Source organism: Tachypleus tridentatus, chromosome 9 (assembly GCF_004210375.1).
Source record: "Tachypleus tridentatus isolate NWPU-2018 chromosome 9, ASM421037v1, whole genome shotgun sequence".
NCBI lineage: Eukaryota > Metazoa > Arthropoda > Merostomata > Xiphosura > Limulidae > Tachypleus > Tachypleus tridentatus.
In genome coordinates this window covers 106,593,265-106,615,417 of record NC_134833.1, presented here as the reverse complement: position 1 = coordinate 106,615,417, position 22,153 = coordinate 106,593,265, and the positions used below count along the sequence as shown (strand labels likewise).

At 35.0% G+C, this 22,153-nt stretch overlaps 1 protein-coding gene across 3 annotated transcripts in view; it reads left to right on the top strand.

Moving 5' to 3' along the window:
* Positions 1 to 22,153, top strand: part of Klp98A (kinesin-like protein 98A) — a 136,157-nt gene that overhangs the window by 10,968 nt on the left and 103,036 nt on the right. The window contains exons 1-4 of one of the 3 annotated variants that reach the window (XM_076456278.1): positions 2,518 to 2,639; positions 5,271 to 5,340; positions 15,130 to 15,188; positions 17,345 to 17,461. Coding sequence is in view for 1 of the 3 variants with exons in the window: in XM_076456277.1 (XP_076312392.1) it covers positions 2,593 to 2,639; positions 5,271 to 5,340; positions 17,345 to 17,461 (234 nt within the window). In the remaining 2 variants the exon portion in view is untranslated. Of the gene's footprint in view, positions 1 to 2,517; positions 2,640 to 5,270; positions 5,341 to 15,087; positions 15,189 to 17,344; positions 17,462 to 22,153 lie in introns of those variants that run through there. The other 2 variants (XM_076456277.1, XM_076456279.1) reach the window with 2 other exon arrangements.

Sequence of the window (22,153 nt, the reverse complement as noted above, 5' to 3'; positions counted from 1 at the left end):
CCTTGGTTTTCGGTTATTGGCAACCTTTATCCTATACCTTTTATCTTCCTATTACTGCAGGGCTTTTCTTGCACATGTCTTTTGCATGTTAGTTTGTTCTTTCCAGATTTGTTGATCTGCTCTTCAGGATTGGAATATTAATGTGGCTCTCTGATCCCTCAGTTTACCTTCATTCAAACCTATTTTCTTGTATTCTTTGTTTCACCTGTCCTTTAAGGCATATTTTCTTCGTTCTTTGGCCTGTGGGCATCAGCAGTCTGTCTTGTTTTGCAATTGATGTTACATGCACATTTTACCACAGTACCTATCTTCTCTTTGTATATGTTGCCTGACCAGGTATTCTTTAACTGTAAATCTGCACTGTACATCATGTTGACTAATTCTTTCCTTTCCATGGCGTTGCATGCTCGCCTTTGAGATGAAGTGATTTGCAGGATCACTTGTATGTGAATAACTTTATGATATTTGCTTCCTTTGTCTCCTAAATTGGCAAATTTCAGATCATACCACTCACGAATTTCATGGGTAAAGCAGAAGGGGATAGATACCTATCTTTGCCATGACTTGATTGAATAAATTGGTATGGTTTGCTTTTCCCAAAATAGGGATTTGTGATCACTTGGGTATAAGTGTTCCTACATTCTCAGCCTCCATTTTCTTCTAGTGGAATATGGGAGCCCTTATCACTAACTAGTTCTAAACTATTAGGACAGGCAACCATGGAGATACCCTTTTGGATGGGTTCCATGTAAGATGGCTATAACCATTCAGTTCAGTGTAGGGTAGTGGTGTTCTGTCAGTGTAGATAATGTAATATCCTTTGATTTGTGATTAACAATACAACATAGTGAGACATCAAAATATAGTTCACCCCTTCAATTGGGAGCTCTCATCCTATCCTCCAATGAATATCAGTACCCTACAGATTGATCTTAGATTTTGAGTGATCCAGTCAACATAAGTCCTCACATAGGTTTTGGGTTGTCTATCTTCCTCCCTCAATTTCCTCCTTTTGTATTTTGGGTCACAGCAGGGATACATGGGATTATTTCTGTCCTTGGCTGTCCCTTTTTCTCTCTAATTATATGGATGTTATTGTCCTTTGAATGGTCCCAACCTGTTTCATGGTTGTGGAAGTTGATTGCATGCACTTGACTTCCTTTTGATACCAGTTGTAAAATTCCCAGGTTGATATCTCAGATCTAGTACTGTGTAATATCCAGGAATTGGAGTGGTTGTTAGTTCCTTGGTTCTTAGGTTTGAGATGAAAACAATGTGATCTTTATCCTGTCATCATGTAGATGTTGGTACCACCCCCCAGAGGAGATTTTGGATGTTGTTGTTTTACTAAGTATGGTTTACCATACCCTAACCACTCTACACCATGGTATGCATCCTCTTCTACCCACATTTCATATTGTGCAGTTGAGTTACTATATCTTTCACTGGTTAGGGTCATTATCCTACCACATTTTCTCCCACTCAGATGTGCTTCTCTCCTTTCCAATCTTGATTTCTACACATCCCATGAATTGGTGAAAAATGTACTTGGATCAGAAGTGGAATGGTTTTCCTATTCAGATCTGTTATTTACAGAGGCATTCTTTGAATGCTTTTTTTTTTTGGGGGTTATGACTGTTCTTCCATTGCACCAGTCCCTCCTCTTAATCAATGTAGGATTCCAGTTAATCTTGTGAGAAGAGGGAAGTACAATATCAGAAGGTATTATTTTCCTGTACTGAAAATGTATTTCTGATAGGTATGAGAGTATACTAAACTCCTGTTGGTAGAGAAGCAACACATGACGGTTTTCATGGGAGATGCATTGGAATAATTTGTTTCTAATAGGGAGGTGCTAAAGGTTTGTGGCATGTGTAATAAAGTTTGCATATAAAGGGCAGCAGTGAACAAGAATAGCTAATCCTGTGAGAAAAGGGAAGGACCTATCAGAAATACAGTTTCAGTATAGGAAGATTATAACTTTAGTTCTGGAAAAGATGCATACTATATAGATAAAATTAATTAATTTAAGGTATTTGAATGAATAAGCATGCTTAACAAAGTGATTAGTCACATCAACATTGTCAGAGGTTGTAGTAATTTTGATAAGGGGAAAAATATAGCACAATAATTTTTAAATATTTTTTAAATATTATACTACAGACAAATCTTTCAATATTTTGTACTAAAAGAGGCAGTTATAAGCTATTTTTTGTTCATATTTGTGTGTGTGTGCAGTTTTTAATTTTTGAAATCTGCATTTTTAAGTGTGGTAAACTAGAAATCAGGAAGTATTAATCAAACGTCTGGCTTTGCTGTGGTTATGGTTTACTGTTTTAAACTTATAAATGCAATAATTAAACTTATATTTTGTATTTAAACCATCATTTCAACATTTGAATCTATATTATTTCATATCAAATGTTTGGTTCAAAAAAAATTTTCTGCTATTCACTATGATTTTGTCCTCGTAAAATTGTTTTTAACTTCCTTTTCTTTTCCTCCATTTCCTTATAGAAAATATTTTATACAACCATTATAATTTCTTCCCATCATATTTGCTACTGTTTGAGTGTTCTAGCATCTTATGTCATGGCTTCTGTAAAAGTGGCAGTCAGGGTTCGACCTTTTAATCAAAGGTAAGTCAAATTTTATTTCTATAATGTGCATTAACATAATGTTTTGTAGAGAAAAGTGTTCAAGGTAATGTGTTCATGTGACATTTCATTGTTATACCTTTTTATTTGGTCAGTAATAACTAAGTATGTGATCACCTTTGAACTTCATACTGTGTGTGTTGCACACCCTCCAGGAAAGAAGCACTGTTTTGGATGATGAAGTTTAATCTACATGAAAAGCTAAAGCCAAACTACTTCTGTCATTAGGTTCTATATATCAAATGTTTTATAGTTTCAGGTAATTGGTGCCATTTATAGTAGATCTATTCATTTGAGAAAGCTCAAACTTTTCACCAATAATCTCAAGCATGTAGGGATATTTTATGCATCCTGCAAGATAGCAGATGTTCCACTAGAGATGTGGTTAATAGCCTGGCTACAGTATACAGTTGTCTACATCACTGAGAACAGTAAGAAATATTTTGGCTCATAAAGCTGCTTAGAAACCTTTGTTGTAGAAAGACAACTAAAAGAAAAGGCTGAAGTGAAAATGAAATAGAAGGATGAGAAGGCCCAATATGTGAAGTTGTTTGTCATTGAGTCCATTTTCAGCAATAATGAATGACAGAATATTCTATGAAGGAAATAAGAGACTGTACCACTAACAAAAACTAAACAGCTAAAAAGAAATGTGGGAATGAATCTATCTATGTATATACACAGTTGTAGGGTGGTATCTTCTGCAGTGGTATTGGAAACTTTTTAAACAATGATGACATGCTGACAGTAGTGAAGGACAGACAGATCTTAAGCATATGACAAACATAATGAAAATTTACCAGGAGAGGAAACATGCAGCTTAAATATAAATGTCATAAGGAAATTTTGACCTGCATGTGCATGAATAAAATAACCTATAGAGTTGTTACATGCTGCAGGGAATTTGAAGGAACATTTCATGCACTATCATTGATAAATTCTATGACAGTATGTTGAATGTGTGTTTAGTTCTGAAGAGAACAAAGTGTTTGTGCAAGAATATAACATATGCAGTTATATATTTGTAGCTGTTATTATATTTCAGCCTATTGTAAGCCTGTGGATATAATTAAGCTTTCATATTTATAGGAAATAAATTTTTCACTATCAATACAGTATATTTCATCAACTTTTCACCTTTAACTAGAAATTATAATCAGCACAACCAATAACAAAAAGTTCTTGTTCTATTGTCCACAAATATAACAGAATACCTTTCTTAAGCCTAGCACACTTCAAAGTTGAATGCACTGAAGCTGTAGTACTTTTTTTAAATAATTAAATATGCCTTCACATACAGTTTGTATGTTTGAAACACATATATTGTATTTGTTTAATTTTTTCAAAGTAGTTAGTTTTTTTTTCCAGTTTTACACAGTTTGTTTATCTCCTTTTTGATTCCTTTGGAGAAACAGAAATATGGTCATTTTCATGGTTAGTAACCTTTTACTTAAGTCGTTTTACTAATTTTTTTATTTACCTCTACAGTATTGTTAACCTTAGAAGTGAAAGTAATGTAGTGTAATAAACAACAATGGAGTATAGGATCAAAAACAGACAGGCAAGACTCCCTAAGGCACCCTGTGGTGTTGGCTGTAATCTCAACTCGTAGATTTGAACAAATTATGGTTTATTATACAAACTTACAATTGGTACTTTCAAGTATAGAATTCAGAAACCAAGTATTCTGTCTCACTACTTGTGAACTATGGAACTGCAGAGCTTCTTTGTGTGGAGATATTGGCATAAAACTTGTAAACTGCTGTATTGGGTACTGTTTTTTGTTTGTGCCTGATGTCACAGCTAACAGGCAAAAGTCCAAGTACAAAATGAAAAGGAGGAACAAAGTATTATTTAACAAACAAAGGAATGACAGTAATTACTGAACTTAATGGTAAACCTAGTGTGTCATACACCTCATGTTGAACAACACTGTATCCTTCCCATACATGTTTGATGATGTTATAAAGTGTAAAGGTAGAAGGGAAAGAACATGAATAGAAATAAAGCACATTTTGTTGGTTGCTTGGATGTATGGATGAACTTCTGGTTACTATACTTTTCTACTTGCAGACACTGAGTGTTTTTTTGTTTTTTTCATTTATAGAGGTTTCCTAAGGCTTAGGAACTTTTCACCTCCTCCATTAGGCACATTAATCCATTATAGATGCTTAATTTTGCATTATGAAGCCATCTTTTTTTGGCTGACTGCTTGTGTAATTTTGCCCTAAGTTTTAGTGTGTTCCAGATAGTGATACTGGTTTTAAATGTATCAGTGTAACATAAAGAGTTAAAGTGGAGGGCAAAGCTCATTTTAATATATTTGTTATCACAGAGAGTAATTAAAATACAGAAGATTTATTTTAACTTGTTACAATGGAAAAATAAAAGTACTGCAATTAATATTTTAAATGTGTTATTATAACATAAATGCATTTAAATGATGAGCAAGGTAGATTTTTTTTAGATGTTTCATCACAAACAGTTATTAAAATGAAGTGTTGAACAAGCCATCTTGCTGTGTGGAGAAATATTTAATTGAATAATAATGCTTGTTGTGTATGTAAGAAAAGAAAAATTAAAATATAAAAATATTGATTTGCTACTTTACAGAGAAATTGAAATGAACAGTGAATTGATTATACAGATGGAGGGACAAACAACAAGAATAATTAATCCAAAAGTAAGAGCCCGAAATATTCTTATTTGTATTTTTATAGATGAGAGGATATATGGTTCATTAGTTTATATAGATGTGGTGCGTGTCTATATGTATTTAGAGTATTAATGTACCATACTCTTCTGTTATAAGCATTATAAATTCACAATTATTCAGATTTTCAAAAACTTGTAATAAATAACAGTATTTTATTATTAATGTTCAAACTATCAGAAACACATTTTGTAGCAGAGGAAAACTATAACTTTTACTATTTTACTTAATTTAACTACTTACTCCATATAACTTCCTTTTTTTACACAGAGCCTAGCCTAATAATAACCATATTAAGTTAGTGTTTAGTATCTTGTTGAGTAAACCAATTTTAAGAAAATGCTTATCACGTAGAGTTAACTTATATGAACTAACCTCTTTTCAAATCATGCTACTTACCAAGAAAAAAATTGACAAAGAATAAAACAGGTAGATAATACTTCAAGTTATTACAAAAAAGCTTTAAAACATGCACCGAGCCTTTAAACAAAACTCCACCCTTGAATTTAATAATGTTTTGCATTAGTCTGTGATACAATCAGCATTAGACTAGACTTTTCCACAAATGGGAAGGCAATACCTTATACATGAGAAGTACTCTTTTTAAATACTTTATATAAACTAAAATCTCATTTTTCTTGATATGTTCTTTGTTGTTGGTGTGAGTGAAAAGGATTGAAAAATAAAAAAATGTTAAATTTAAATTATACGAATAATTTAAATGAATTTTGTTTTGTGGATGTTCTAAGCTACAAATTCCCATATCCATGTTTCTGTAACTTTCAAATGTTCAGATTCTCCTTCATGTGAGTTGTCTTATTTTCTTTAACTCTTTTGTTATGGGCTCAGTAAAACTGATCAATGTTTGTGATTCCAAATTGAACTTTATAGTTTTCATACTATAACTTCTAATATGTGTTGTGTATCTTCATAAAATTTTGCATGCTTTCAATAATCATTAAAGAGTCATTTGTTAAAAACAAATAAGAATTTTTAATGAAGTTATATTAATTAAGCATTTCTACATGAATATATGGAGTCAGTGTTGACTACTCCAAGTGCAAATGATTTTTATGTTAAGATCAAAAATAGTTTTCTTCTTGTGAAATATATTTAATTTGCTTAATCTGTAATACATCTTAAATATATTTCAAAGTTTTTCATCAGTAAAACTTTTTATATATTAATTTTCTCCACCATAACTTCATAACAGATTGGTCAATTGACTGTCTTCATAATTATTAAAAAACCTGAAATGAACCTAAATTACCCTTTTTTTCTTTATAGAATGATTTCGAATTGTAACATGAAACTACATTTATTTACCATTCTTTAAATATGTAACAGAATACATCTGTTTATGCTTAAATTTTATTGCTTAACTCGTATTTTGAACCATGAAACTGATGTTTTTGCTATGAAATGTATAAATCACTTAGTGAACATGGAGCTTATGTGACCCTATAAAATATTACCCACAAGCCACTTGCTTGCAAGCATACCTTGTGAAAAATTATTATTTATATTTACTTAATATATCTCTAAAAGTTTCTAGTTTTTATATTATACTTTTATAAAAATAATTTTAAAAATACACATGAAAAGCAAGAAATAAAGTATATTTATGTTTTTGTTTTTGCTGTCTATTGTTGATGATGCTTAACCCTACTTTTTTATACTAATAGTGCTACTACTGCATAACATAATTTTTTTATTTAATAAAATATAATTAATAAGTAACAGAGTAATCACATGCATAAATCAGACAATGCCCCTTAAGTATTACAATTTTTCTGGCTTTCTAACTATTCAACAAGAGCCATCAATGTGTTCCTCATGGGAATCAAGTTTGAACTGAAAATGAAATTGACAGTTCAACTTAGAGGAAACAGTATAATGTAATACATCACTTGATAGATGACAATCTTGGCTTTCTATTGGTTATAAACAATATGGTGTAAAATGTCAGAGAGAAATATTATCAATTTCTGCAAAAGAGGATGTTACAAATGGATATTGCAAGAGAGGTCTGATTTTCTATATTATGGCTCTGTAACTAAAGATTAAAGGTTATAAAAATTACACTTTTCCCATGCATTGCCAATATTATAATAAGTTGCATTAAATTGCATATTTCTTGAAGGGGTGATGAATAAATTTGATAAGAGGGGATGTGTTGAGTAAAGATTATCATAATTCTCATACGAAGAGAAATTCAGGATTTTTTAATATTCTCATATAAAACTATGAACTTATTATTATTAGCTACATTTTTATGCCAAATTTATTTATATATGAGAATGAGAAAATACTTTAATTAAATTTTGAATATAACTAACTAAAAGTTATGTCATGCACAGAAGTAGATGCATGTAGCAAAAGTGTTAAGAAACAGCTAAAGATACTTAGATGTTGTACAATGTTATTGCCATTGTACATCACGTGGTTGATTCTATCCTACATTATAATGTCAAATCCAGGACTTGGGGCTTTTTGCATTTGTAGCTTCTGGTCTGTCTTGTCTTGGATAACTTTGACTAACTTCCCACAAACTGCTTTAACTTTGGTTCTTTTACCCCTGACAAAGATCAGATAACATTCACCATTTTTCTTAGCTACTTTGGTAACTGTACATGTGACATTATTTCTTTAACTCAAATTGCTTCTGGTAGTTTTCAGTTGAGTTTTGTGCTTTTGCCTTAAGACTAGATTTTTTTCTTCCCCCTCTTTCCATCTTTGCTTAATAGTTGCATTTTTGCAGATTCTTTCTGTTTCAGATTTGTGTTGATTTTTTATTGCCACATCCTTTCTGAACTTCAGGTTCCTTCTCTATGGCCTGTGATCAGAATACTCCTTTTCTTAAACTGTAATCTCTAGATACTTTTCTTTCAGCATGAGGATTATCTTTTTGGCATATTTTAATCTGTACCTTTTTTTTGAGGCTCTGCATCACAACCACAATGGTTTTATTGCAGAAGGTCAAACCAACATGTTCTCTGTGCTTCCTCAGTGTTGTACTATGCTGTTAAAATATCATGGAGCTTGGAGATCAGCTATTTCTGGAATGATTCATTAACCTTGATCCTATGGGAGCTTGGTACTTGGACATTGTCCACATGTGGACTTATTTTCAGAAAACTTGTGTCACACAGATTTTTATCTAAGGAACTTTTATCTTCCTTTTATTGCTCAAGCCTGTTTGTTTGTTTTTTCCAACTATGTCCTGAGAATACATTCTGGTCTGCATTTTCACCACTATATCAACATTTTTCCTTTCCTAGTCAAATCATGGTAGATGTCACTTGCTTCAACCTCCTTTTTCGTTTAGGAGTTTGTTGCTCGTGCAATATTGACTCTTTTTCAGTATCATTCATTTTGAAGTTTATTACGTAGTTTGCTGAGTGGGGTCAACCTTTTTCCTTTGCATTTCTGAAATATCAAAACTTCTTGTTCCTGAAGCTCTCGTGTTTCCTTTTCTTGCTATGAGTGAAGTTCTGTTTCTTTTGGGTAATCTAGCCTCTTTAGACTATCTTCTTTCTCCACACATTTTCTTTTGATCCAGCATATTTTACTGAGTTACTAGAGTCAACTGAAATTGGATGCAAAAGAATAATCCACTTCTTTCTTATTCTTCTCTGTTTTCATCAATTTACTTCTGTCTATGATGGTAACTCAAATGTTTCCACATGACTATCACCATTCATTATCCCCATTTCACACAGACTTGAATTTATTCAGAGATGTTTTTTAGCAGGGCTGAGTGTGGCTCTGAATACCCTTATCATTTTTAATGTTTGATCTCATGAGGAGTGGTCTTTAACATACATGTTATTGAGGTGTGGTCAGTTTGGTGGACTAGCCACTATTTACTGTTGCAGCTCTCTGAATGTCGTGTTATGATGTATTCTGACAACTACACTGTTGTTTCTTATATTAACTAATAGGTAGGTATTTGGGACATTGACAACAAAACCTGATTGTGAGCTTGTTTATAGAGCTTTGAATTTATGGTAATTTGAGTAGTTCTTGAACTTTCTGATGTTTCTGAAGTTCCTATTTTCAACCCTTTTCTGTCCATATTTTTTGGTTACTAGTCCTAGTCTCTGTACTTCTGGCAGTAATTCTCCTGAGTCAGAATTGATCCAACTTGGGTCTTTATGCATATCCTCATCTTCAGTTTCCACTGTCTTCTGATACAATTACTTATCACTCAGTTTGGCATAACAGTGATTGATTTGAGACATTATTTTCTTTAGTGTGTTTTTAAAATATTGAGTCACTTATTTTTGCATTTCAAGATATTGTTTGTATTCAATTGTCAAGTTGTATTTCTTTATTTGATTGTGAATACTGTTTCACACTAAGTTACTGGTAGTCAGTATCTTTGAATTCACAGTTTACTATTATGGCTACAATAGGTACAGATGGTACTGGTGTTCAACAACCTGTGACAGTGGCTGAAGGTGGAACATTATCAATGGAGGAAGTATTAGCTGTAGTTTGTGGGGAGATGGCTTCTTTCATGCAGGCAGAGGGATCTCCCAATCTACAAGTAATTCTACTATTACCTGAAGATTTAGATCATGACAATGCAAACTTGGACAGCTTCACCTCTTCATTCCTTTAATATGCAGGCACATTCTCAGTCTGTTAAAGTATGTCGACCTCAGTCACCATTTATAGACTTGATATCACGGATTTGTTGTGTTTTGTCTTTGTTCCCCAGGTAATCTAACCTCCCTTCCTTATTAACTGCAGCTTCTAAGTTTCTAGTTCTGAGTTTTTGATTTTCCACCTTTGCCTGATATTTGGGTCTATGCCAAACATTTTGCAGATCAGTTATGTGTGAGTGTTAACATGCCATGCCCCATATATACTGCAGAGGCTCATGCATTTGCATATAATCAGTAAGAAAACCCTTTCTCAATGGACAACAATTGGATTCACTTCTTACCCTTTGGGATTTGGACTCCAATACTTCAGTGTGCTTTTCTCATCCATAATTTGTTTGCCACTATTTCTTTCATACAACATTCTTTCCTTATTGGTCATCCAGTCACATGTTGTATGAGGCTTTCTGTCTTTGGCTCGAGGGCTTTTTTGGTAGAAGATCATTCCCCCTTACTCACCAGCTTATTCAGATTAACTTTGTTCACCTTTTCCCTCCACACTTGACTCTTGTGTTAATGGGATCTCTTAGGTTTGGATTCTTTTTTGATATATACCAGGGGTTCCCAACATTTCGGCACTCGCGACCCCTTACCTAAAAGTTTGAAACCAATGTGACCCCCTATTTAGGACTTACTATCAGCAGCTTAATTTTTCTTTTATTTTCTGTGAAGGAGAGGGAAAGAAACATCTAAAAAAATATTTAAAAATTCTGTAAATTAGCAAATTAAATCACATTGGTTCAACCTGAATTCACAAAAAGAACATATATTTCTTAAAATAATATTAACATAAGTTTGAACAGCTATCCAACCCAGCTAGTGAGATGCCTGATGTTGCATTTCAGCAGTAAGCTTTGAAATTCGTGGCTGAGCATTTGTTAGAGCCAGTCTCATGTCATCTCCAACATCCAATGTGTTCCTATTCTTTGTTTTTTATATTGACAAGAGTGGAAAATCCTGCCTCACACAAGTAGGTAGAAGCAAATGGAACAAGGACACGTAAAGCTATCATGCTGACTTTGGAGTATGACTGATACATAGCGCACCAGAACTGAGTCACGGATTTCACCTTGAAGAGATCACGAGCTGAAGAGTCGTTCCTTAGATCCAGAAATTCATCTTGGATATCATCTGGGATGCTGGATACATCAAGTTCAGTACAAAATGGGTTCCTTACCAGGGCCTCCTGTTCCTGTGATAGCTTAGGGAAGTAACGCTTGACTTCCTTTTCTAGAGACTGAAGATGTTTGGTAACCTCATCCTTGAGGAACTGATCCAGTTGGATCTGAGACTCATCCGTCACTCCGCAAAGTTTTTTCAAACATAGTGATGTTTCCAAGATTGGTTTTCCGATGCCAGTTCTGCAGTTTGGAAACAAAGGCCCGAAGACTATCTTGAAAAAGGAGAACATGTGTTTCCCTTCCTTGAAGCTTCAAATTGAGCTTGTTCAGCTGGTCAAAAATGTCGGCTAGGTGCGCAACCCTTTTATTCCATGCTTCATCTTCGAAGTGAGCTACAAGATCTTTCCTTTCTTGAGTCTCCAGGAATAGCTTTATTTCATCTTTCATTACAAAGACACGATTAATAACATTTCCTTTCGACAACCAACGTACTGCTGTGTAGAAGAGAAGGTCTTCGTGGTCAGCATTCATGTCTTTGCATAGTTCTTTGAATAGGCGAGTGTTGAGTGCTTGAGTCTTCACATAACTTACAATTTTGATTACAGATTCAAGCACTTCCTGCAGAGAGGCAGGGGGGAGTCTTACTGGCGAGAGCATATCGGTGAATCATGCAGTGGATGCCCTTTGCTTGAGGTGCTAGCTTCTTCACTCTCGACTGGAATCCTGATTTCAATCCCAGCATAGCCAGTTCCCCATCCGTACAAACCCCACACACGTTTTCCCATTGAAGATCTTTACAATTGAAAAAAAGTTGAAACTTTTTCCATGACATCATCAGCTTTTGTTGTGGTTTCAAGTGCACTGCAGAATAAGAATTTGTCTTTGATGTCACCTGAATTAATGTATCTTATGAAGACAAGCAACTGAGAACATGAACTTACATCTGTTGACTTGTCGAGCTGAAAGGAGAACAAAGGGGAACCCTTGATTTCAGTCAAAACCTGTTCCTTCACATCCATAGACATTTTAGAAATGCGCCTCTGTATTGTATTATTTGACGGGGATACTTGCTGCATCTTCTTTGCACTGGCTTCTCCAAGAATAAGATTTACTGCTTTCATCATGCAGGGTTTAAGAAGTGTTTCTCCAATCGTTTGAGGCTTTTTTTGTTTAGCAATTTCGAATGCAATCTCATATGAAGCTTTTACTATGGCTGCACTCTGCTGCTGAAATGACCCACTTCTATCGATTCTTTGGCTTTTAAGACACCATTCATGCCGTTTGAAAAAATCCAAACCCTTCTTTGCGTGTTCTGGATGTTTCATCTCGAGATGACACTTGAGTTTTGATGGTTTCATTGACTCTGCACTCAGGACAGCATGGCACAAAACACACTGTGGTTTCTCGATGCCTTTGTTGGCGAGCACAGTGGTGAAGCCAATGTTGAGGTAGCATTCTGAGAATCTGCGCTGTTTAGCCACGGACACAACTCACCTCTACTTCTTACTTATCTCCTTGTTAAAATAAAATAAAAATGTTGAATAATGAACGCTTTGGCAACTGTAGATGTTACACTGACTACTTGTGGGGGATGCAGGTAGAGTAATGATTGGGTAAGTATTGGGAGGGAAGGGAGCGTGGCCAGTCGCGCGATTCGTCATCCACCAATTAGCAATGGACATGTGACTCACGTTTCGACAGCGAGCACACACACACTTAATCACAGCTAAACAGACACACAAGCATACGTACATGCGCGTGCACTCACATACTCGCTACTCACTAGTACACACATACATACAGTTGCAGACACATACACATTCACACAGGCATGTGTACATACACCCATAATATCACCTAATGACATTGAACTAACGTAGCACACGTTTTGCTTTGCATCGAAACAAAAAAAATGTAAGAGCATGAAAATGTAATTGATGAAATAAAATTAATGTTATCCCAAGCTACTTCTAACAAGGCTACGCGACTCCCCTGCCAAGACTTTGCGACCCCCTGTGGGGGTCGTGACCCACCGGTTGGGAACCCCTGATATATACATTCCACCACCCCTAAATTTCTTTCAAGGTCTTTGATCAGCCCCTTTTATGAGAGAGATCTACAATGTTTGGTGGATTTCCAGACACTTTGGAGTTTTATGTTCAATCTACTAGATTGCACACTTTGTTGTTGGCCCAACTTTTCCTCCATTTTCTGTTTCCTTTCCTTCTCTTTCATCTCTCTTTTACTGGCTCCTCCTTTTTGGACCACAGCTACATGTGATTACCATTGTTCACTGACACCCAATACAATGTAAGTGTTACTAGTGGCTACACAGATCACATAAGTGTGGGAGACTTTTACCACAAACACTCGAGCCATTTGAGTTTTCTAAGAAGGATTCTCACTTTTTTTTTTTACATCTCCCTTATCCACTGTCCCAGTTCCTTCACTTTTTAAGATTCTATTTCCTGCCAGTGTCTTCCAAAGTGGTTCAAGAGATTCATTGGATAGGTTTCTTCTGTGCTTTCTGGGTTTTCTTTTCAACTCTTTGTTGTCCCCAAGTGGACCAGGAGTTGATATCCAATCATTGATCTCTCCTGTTTGAATAACTTTTTCTTGATGTACTTTTGTTCACCATGGAATCCTGCATGTCTTTCAGGTAGGCCTTTCTTCCAGGGTTTTGGATAACAAGATTCAACATGTCCAGTGCTTATCTTCACATTCATATTGCTCAGGTTTCTTGTTCATTTCTATGTTTTGTCCATGAGGATCATGTTTATCATTTCTGAACTCTTCCTTCCAGGCCAGCATTGGTGCCTTAGACTTTCTGTCAGGTGACCTAGTTTATTTGCCAAACTCTTTCATTCTTGTGAGGTCAATTTCCATACTTTTATGGACAACTGGTGCCATCCTCACAAATCCCACTTCTCATAGAAACTGATCCAATGGGTTGGTTTATTAAAATGGAAAAGTCTATTATCCACCCCTCTCAATATCTTGTTCACCTGGAGATGTTTTTCAGCTCACATCTCATTCAGTTTCATCTTTCTCTTTATCTGTGATCCATGGAGTTTTTAGTTCATAGGGTATTATCAGCACCTTTTCTTCCTGCATAAGAGGATCTGTCTCTTACGGGGACTTGGGAACCATTGGAGGCTCTTATCCCTCTGGGCCATGTCCATGTGCATTTCTGACGTTGTTTACTTTCAAATTCACTGCTATCTGTTAGTTTTTAATTCTGTATTTTAGCTGTTAACTTGCTGCCATCTTCATAAGAGTGCTGAGAAGGACTACGTATTGTATTAAAAGCTAGGAATGAAACCTGATATTTGGTTCAACATCAGTGTAATTATTAGGCTTAGATAATTGTATATGCTACTAACTGTAACAGTGATCTTGCATAATTGTTTATAGTTTGTGTGCTATTTACTTGTATAGATATTAGTGTATAAAAAATATTACATTGATGTAACTGCTTAGTATGTGGTCTTCCTTCTTTTTTTATGTTTGGTAGTTTCGATGTATCTTTGTGTTAATGCAACATTTATTTGTGTAACCTGTCTCCCCCCCCCCTTTTACAGTACATATTGCATAAAATATGTGCTTGTCTTCTGTGAATTAGTACTGTAATTTATTCTGGAGCAACTTTTCCTTCTGCTAATACTTTGCAATTTTTCAGGTATGTCTGCTTCCTTAATTACTTTTACAGTTCAAACTGATGTAGTTCCATACTTTTTATTGTTTTGCTTTTTATTTTATTAATTTTAAAAGTATGTGTTGAAGGTTTTTGTATTTTCTCAGGTTTCTTGGTGTTACTATTTTTTTTTCCCTTACTCTCCTGTAATAATGTTAGAAATACATAGTCTTTCCTTTTACTTTGTGTAAATATGCAATCTTGAATAATAACTTTTTCCCTGTGCTTTCAGTACCTTGAGTTCTGGTGTGTAATTCTCTCTTTGTGCTTCCAGCATGTGAAGAAACTTGGGAAGTTGTGTTTTCTCTGAGCTTTCAATATCTTTGAGCTCCAGTGAGTCACTCATTTCTAGTGTTTCCAGTAACAAAAACTTTGTTAGTGATTTTTTTTTTGTGCTTTTAATAACTAAGATGAAACTTGTATTTAAAGGTAAGTAGGCTTATGTATCCTTCTATGAGAATGGTTTGTCCCTGTTTAAAGTACAATGTTTAATTTTTTTCTTCTTATATTGAAGGGACAATGACATGTTGGAAAGAGTGTAAATTCAGGCTATTAAGATGATAGCTAAGAGAACTGAGTTGTGTATAAAAGATTAATGACTTCAATTTCTGTGGAAAGTAGCAGAACATGAGATGAATTAATCCAGGCCTGTAGATTGTTAAGAATATTTGTAATCTTTTCATAGAAGATCTGTTTAAAAGATGTTACTACCATGTTATGATGTTAGATACATACTTAGGCATATTTTTTGGTCAGAGTTATATCTTTTTATAATCTGTTGATATGCTAGTTCAAGGATGTGATGATAGTTAGCTGTTAATTTTATTCAGACTTTTGTTGAAAACTATGTGGTTCTAAAGGGCTGTGTTTAGTTGGGAATAAGGCTTTGATTGGTTCTTTTTCCTATGGTTGGAGAGCTGAGCTATATAATATTTTATGTGCCAAGACTGTCCATAAATAGAACATATGCTTTTACAACATAATCTTGTTTTTTGCCAATGAATACTACTTCAAAAACTATCTTTAGTTTATCAACTATGGGAAATAATCACATACAGAGTAAAAAGTAGTATTCATTGGCAAAAAACATTTCAAGGTTCATCAGAAAGCACCCGAGCAGTGTCAGATTTTTTATTTTTCTCAAGTTTCATAATGTTTGAATAGTAATTACACATTAAATGCCATTCACCTAGAAAATTCACTACTTCGGTTTGTATAATGCCCATTAGTTAAACAAAAAATATATTAAAAAAGACACTGCCAAAATGTTATACGTACCTGTTCTTTTCATGCATCTGACCATTATAGTGGAGCTCGGGGGGATATGTTTAGCAGATGCATTGCTTCAGTAAAATGAGCTAAACACCTAATGTATGAGGCATAAAAGAAGTGTTATGGTGGAACAAGTATGAAATGTAAAACATACACAAATAATTGTAATGATGGAAAAGAAGTATTGGTGTAACTACCCTCTTCCCCTCTTCCAATAATGTTAATAAAAATGGGTAATAATAACTCTCTCTGTTTTGTAACTTACATTTTAGTTGGTTTATGTTGATTTTGTAATTCAAATGTTAGTGTTAGTCTGCTTTGTTTTGCTGTCTTTTTCATAAGACTATCATTGTTAAACACCAAATTAATCTGCTTGAAACTTAATGTTAAGTTTTTTAAGGAAGATGTTTACAATCACTATGTAATAATACTGTATTATTTTATCTTTATAATAGGTTTAAAAACCAAATGTGCGAGTTTGTGTAATTTAAATATTTTTTTTTGTACTTAATGAATGTTAACTTATAATTTATTTAATGGCCTAGTAAGTAGCTTTTCAGATGTTTTAAGATTTAATTAGGACAGGTCAATCAGAGAAGATTTATTACTCTAGTAGCATTGTTTGCCTTGGAAAATAAGTAGTGTTTGCCATTTAAGTAAAGACTCTCAGGTTTTGTTCCTACTTCATTTTTCTTTCAAGGACTGCATAATAGATAAGAAGAAAATAAATGCACATCACAATCACCATTGAAGTAAAATAAAATTACTAAATGACACAATAAAAGAAATGATGTATATGCATACAATATTGTTATTAACCAGGACTTAATTTAACACTTTAAATTTTATTTTGCAACTTATTTCTGGACCCTTAATCTATGATCTCATTGGGTCAATGGTTTTCCTTACATGGTAGAGGACACCCTATATGATATAAAACATTTGTAAAGTTAAACTGTTAGAAAGATGCAACTGTTATACATAACACAGTAATAAGTCACTTGTCATATCAACTGAAAGTTGATAAGTGGTAGGTAGATTGATTGATTTGGGGGTACTTTTTTTCTTTTTGTTATTGTTCATTATTTCATTTTCCTAAGTTATGTATATAGGATGCTTTATTTAAATTAAAATCAGTATTAGTAAACACTTTATTTTTTCAGTTCTTTATATGTTTCTGAATTACTATTCTGTTTGAAACTTTTCTATTTAATTAGATTTCTGCAACTTGCTCTGAAGGAGATGGAGGTCGTGAGAGAATAAAAACATTCACATTTGACCATTCTTACTGGTCTTTTGATGATCAAGATGAACGTTATGTGGGACAAGAAAAGGTACCATAGAGGTTCCTACATCTCTAAATTAAAATTTCTTCATGAAATAGATGGTTGAAATTTATGCCAAAATATTCAGTGAGAAAGTATATATATTAAGGCTATTAAAACTTCTGAGACACAGTCATTGTGTAATTGTGGTACACCAGTTTGTATAACTTAATCAGAAAGTTCACCCTCAGATTAAGCTTGTATGTAAGACTAACCTCAATGCGACAATGTAATGGAGGTGTAAAATATTTCTGTAACAGCCTCATCTTTCTCTCTCTCCCACAAAGCTATCTTGTCTTTTGCTACCTTCTAAGCATTGCTAAAAAACATTTTATGATCAGTGCACCAGTTTTTATATACTCATCAGTCTTGCACCATTTCTGAACACACATATATTGTAACTACTCTTTATTAATAGTATTGCACCACATACATTAGTGCAGCTAGCTCCCTCTGATATTCCTGTTCAATCTTCATTTGATTGGCATGTTTTTTTTTCTCACATGTGAATACTGTTTACAAATATGCTTTTTTGCCATTTGAGTTTTTCTTTCCATTACTTTCCTACCATCCTATATTTCTTTCCTTACAGAAAATATTTCTGAAACTTGCCAATACAGTCACCTTTCGGCAGTTTTCTTTGTACAGAAATGACAGGCTGTGTGATGGACGAGTGCATGGAGGGGTGGCACTATTGATTGATCAGGATGTGCCCACAGTCTTTGCCACTCGACACATCCTTGGAGGCTGTAGCCATCTATGTTTTCTTGGGTCATACCATCACTGTTTGTTCTCTCTACCTGTCGTCTGGAGAGACTTATGATCAATCAGACCTTGATACTCTCATTGAACAGTTGTCATCTCCCTTTATAATCCTGGGGGACTTTAATGGACATCATCCTCTCTGGGGAAGTGCTGATATTGATAGGAGGGGTCGCTTCATAAAGCATATGCTCTCTGATCACAACCTTTCTCTTTTCAATACTGGTTCTTCTACTTATTTTCACATACCTAGTCAGTCCACAACTACTATCTATCTCTCAGTTTGCTCTCCTTCACTATTCTCCCACTTTTCATGGAATGTTGACAGTAATCTACAAGGTAGTGATAATTTTGAGAGAGACTGGCCATGGTTGATGCCATCCAACTTGCGTGCCCCGGTGGAAGCTGGATCAAGCAAACTGGCCCTCTTTCACTGTTCTCGCATAACTTGATCCTGCCATTATCTGTAAGCCATCAGTAGATGACTGTGCGGCAGCAGTAACTGACTGTATTATACAAGCAGCTGCTCAATGTATTCCCGAAAACCTTGACACGTTTTTCACGATATCCTCTTCCGTGGTGGAATCCTGCCTGCCACATGGCACGGAAGGCTCAAAAGCTGGCCTGGAATTCTGTTTGTAGGTATCCCACACTCTCACACCACATTACTTTCCAGCAGGCCTTTGCATATGCTCGGTGAGTAAGACGACAGAGCCAGAAGGAATCTTGAAGAATTAAATTCACAACTAGCATAACTTTTACCACCAGTTCCAAAGTCATATGAGGCAAGTTTCAAAAGGTCAGTGGGCAATATAATTCTATCCCCCTTTTGATCTTGCTCTATGATGGCCAGGAAGTAGCTGATACTTGGAGCATCACTGATACTTTAGGTGAAAGCTTTTGTTGAGTATCTAGCACTTCTGCTTCTTCCTCCACATTCTTAGCCATCAAGATTCAAGCAGAGCGATCATCTCTTTCCTTTTGAGTTAATTGTCTCTATGACTACAATCGTCCATTTACACTGGTGGAACTCAAACTGGCCCTTCATCGGTCTCGCAGGACATCAGTTGGACTTGATGATGTACACCATGAAATGCTGTGCCATCTATCTCCTGCTTATCTTGCTATTCTTCTGATTGTTTTTAACTGGATTTGGCATCAGGCTATTGTCCTACCTTTCTCTAAGTCTGGGAAGGATCCCAAGATTCCTTTACATTACCATCCAATTGTTCTTTTCTACAGGAACTTGGAGTCCCTTAGGGCTGTTTTGAGGACTTTGGCTCTGCACTGGTGCTTTTTATACTTTTCCAGTTCAGAGCTTATACATAGAGTCTCATGAACCTTCTTTTCACCTCCACTATTTGCAACTGTCTTTACTATATGCTTCTAAACTTTGTTCCTCACCAAAGCATCCCACCTGGAGTTGTGTTTTCTTTCCTCAGTGGGTCATACATTTTCAGAACAGGTGATTTGCTATTGCTCTTTTTGGCATTCAAATCTAGGTGCAGTTGGATGAATTGGGTCTGTCCTTGGATAACATTGCTCTATCCACTGGTCAGCCCATCCCACCATGGCTTATTACAGTTCCCAAATGTGACCTTTCTTTAAGTCATCGGAGAAAAGCAGACACTTCTGATTGGAAATACTGTCTGTTATTTGCGTAACATCTTTCGAACCACCCTTCCATTCCTATTTATACAGATGGTTTGAAATCAGGTGACTATGTAGGTTCTGCCGTGGTTTGTTGTGGTTTGGTGGTTACTTGCAGAATCCTCTCTACAGCTTCTTTGTTCACTGCTGGAACTGTATGCTATTTCTCTTGTCCTGGATCACATAGAACCTGAGCAGTACTTAAATTGCACTATTTATACTGACTCGCTTAGTTCTCTACTGGCCGTTTTCTTCTATCTGGAACTGATGCACCAATGTCTAGTCTGTGTAACACTCAGGTCACAATAAGCCACATTTTACTGTCTTGCTGTTGTTAAGACTCTCAACGATGGCACCATTTTAAACATGTTTTGTCCCAAGGTTTGTTCATAATGTTAGACAGTGTTATTGGTGATGGTGACACTGTAGACCTTGAAAATGTTTTTAGTTTTTTAAAGGCCATTTATCTTTTTAATGCCATTTAAGTTTTTTAATTTATGCATTAGATCTTTTTTAATGTGATTCCCTCTTAAGAATCTCAGTCCATCTAGTTGGATTTGAAATTAGAAAATGGTTGTAACATCAAATAACTAGAAACCAGAATTGGAAAGGCCAACTTCAGGTGACTAATGCGGCTGTTTGAACAACTCGTCAGTCATCCTGGCAAGTTATTATTAAAATTTTGCTACAAGTCTTTTAAAATTTTTATTACTTTACTTTTTGAAAATGGCCATAATGTCAAATAACTTGGAACCAGGACTGGAAAGGCCAACTTCAGGTGACTGACGGTGGTTTTTGTACTTACCTGTTTGTCTTCCTGGTGTGTTATGATGATTACATTTATGCTACAGAAAGTCATTTATAACTTGTATTACTGTAGTTTTCTGTTACTGATGTAGACAAGATGTAAACATTGGTTTTATGCTATTTATATATTTTTTTAACCTTGTTTTGTGAATTTTACTCGATTTTCTTTAATTTTTAACTTTTTACCATATGTTTGACACAGGTAGCCTAGCTGCTTTGTGTCATAAAACACCAAATCAACCAACCAACTTTTCATTAGTTTTATTTTAACATGCTTGAATTTACTTGTTTCAACTTTTTTTTTGGCATTTATTTCTTGATAGTGAGTTACAAGAGATTGTAGTATGATTTTAGATCAATGTACCAATCACAGAATCTTGTTACAGTAAAAAATGCTACTGATATGACTCTCAAAGAATTTGATTTATCTGCAGAGGAGATACAGACCTTAATTTGTTTGGCAAGTGATTTCTTCTTTTCAATGTGACAGTGTTCTGTGAAAGAATACAATCAATGGGAAGACAACTTGAATTTTCTTTTTCCGGCATTTTCCACCAGTTGCTGTGCTGCCACAAAATTTACTTTGGTCAATTATTCTTGTCTTTTTTTTTTTCTTCCAATTGCTTCCAGTTCTTCCATAGGAACTGTGGTACATTTTTCAATATGTACACCAGGTTGACACACCTAGGATAGAGGTGGGTCACCTGCATTTTGTGTGGCTTTGCCATTTTTATACACATGGGATAATTACATATTTCATGTCATCAGTGCTCAGACTGTGGTAAGTTAAATATTTATGTCATTTTTTATCTGAGTTACTTTAGATGGATTGTAAGACATTGATTATTATTTTGTCTTTTTTAGGTAAATTTGATTGTTTGCATGTTTGTTAATAATATGTACTTTTTAGGCTCAAAAATTTGTGTCCATTTGTTAGTTTATTATTAATAAGTACAAGAGATGTTGAGATTGTGCTGATGTTAAACATCATAACTATTAGTAACATCTAATTTGATTTTCTATTTGAATAATTGTTTCTGGTATTGTGCCTTCTCATCCCAGTTTTCATCAGGGTAGGACTTAATTCAGTGTCTTTTGCCCCTGGTGTGGATTCCTGTACATGGTGAGGGGACCTCCCAGGGAAGGTTCTGCTTACCTCCTATGGAATCTAAACATCCACCCACTTGTTTGCCATGCATGGTGACCTATGAAGGGGAGGAGAGGATCCTGGTGGCTGGGGGGTCCAACCCCAACACACAGCTTTGGCCTTGAATTCCTGTAGATGGTAGGCCTTCGAGTGGCATCCCTAGGGACAATCGGCTGGTCCACTTGGGCTAGGGTCAACCAAGTACCAGTGTTGGATGTTCTCAACAGGTGTTGTGCACATTGTATCTGATGCTGGTGTTTGTGTATAGTGCTCACAAAACCCTGGCATTGCTGTAGTGTCCTCGTTTAGCATTGTAGTGTGTCCCCTCATAGGGC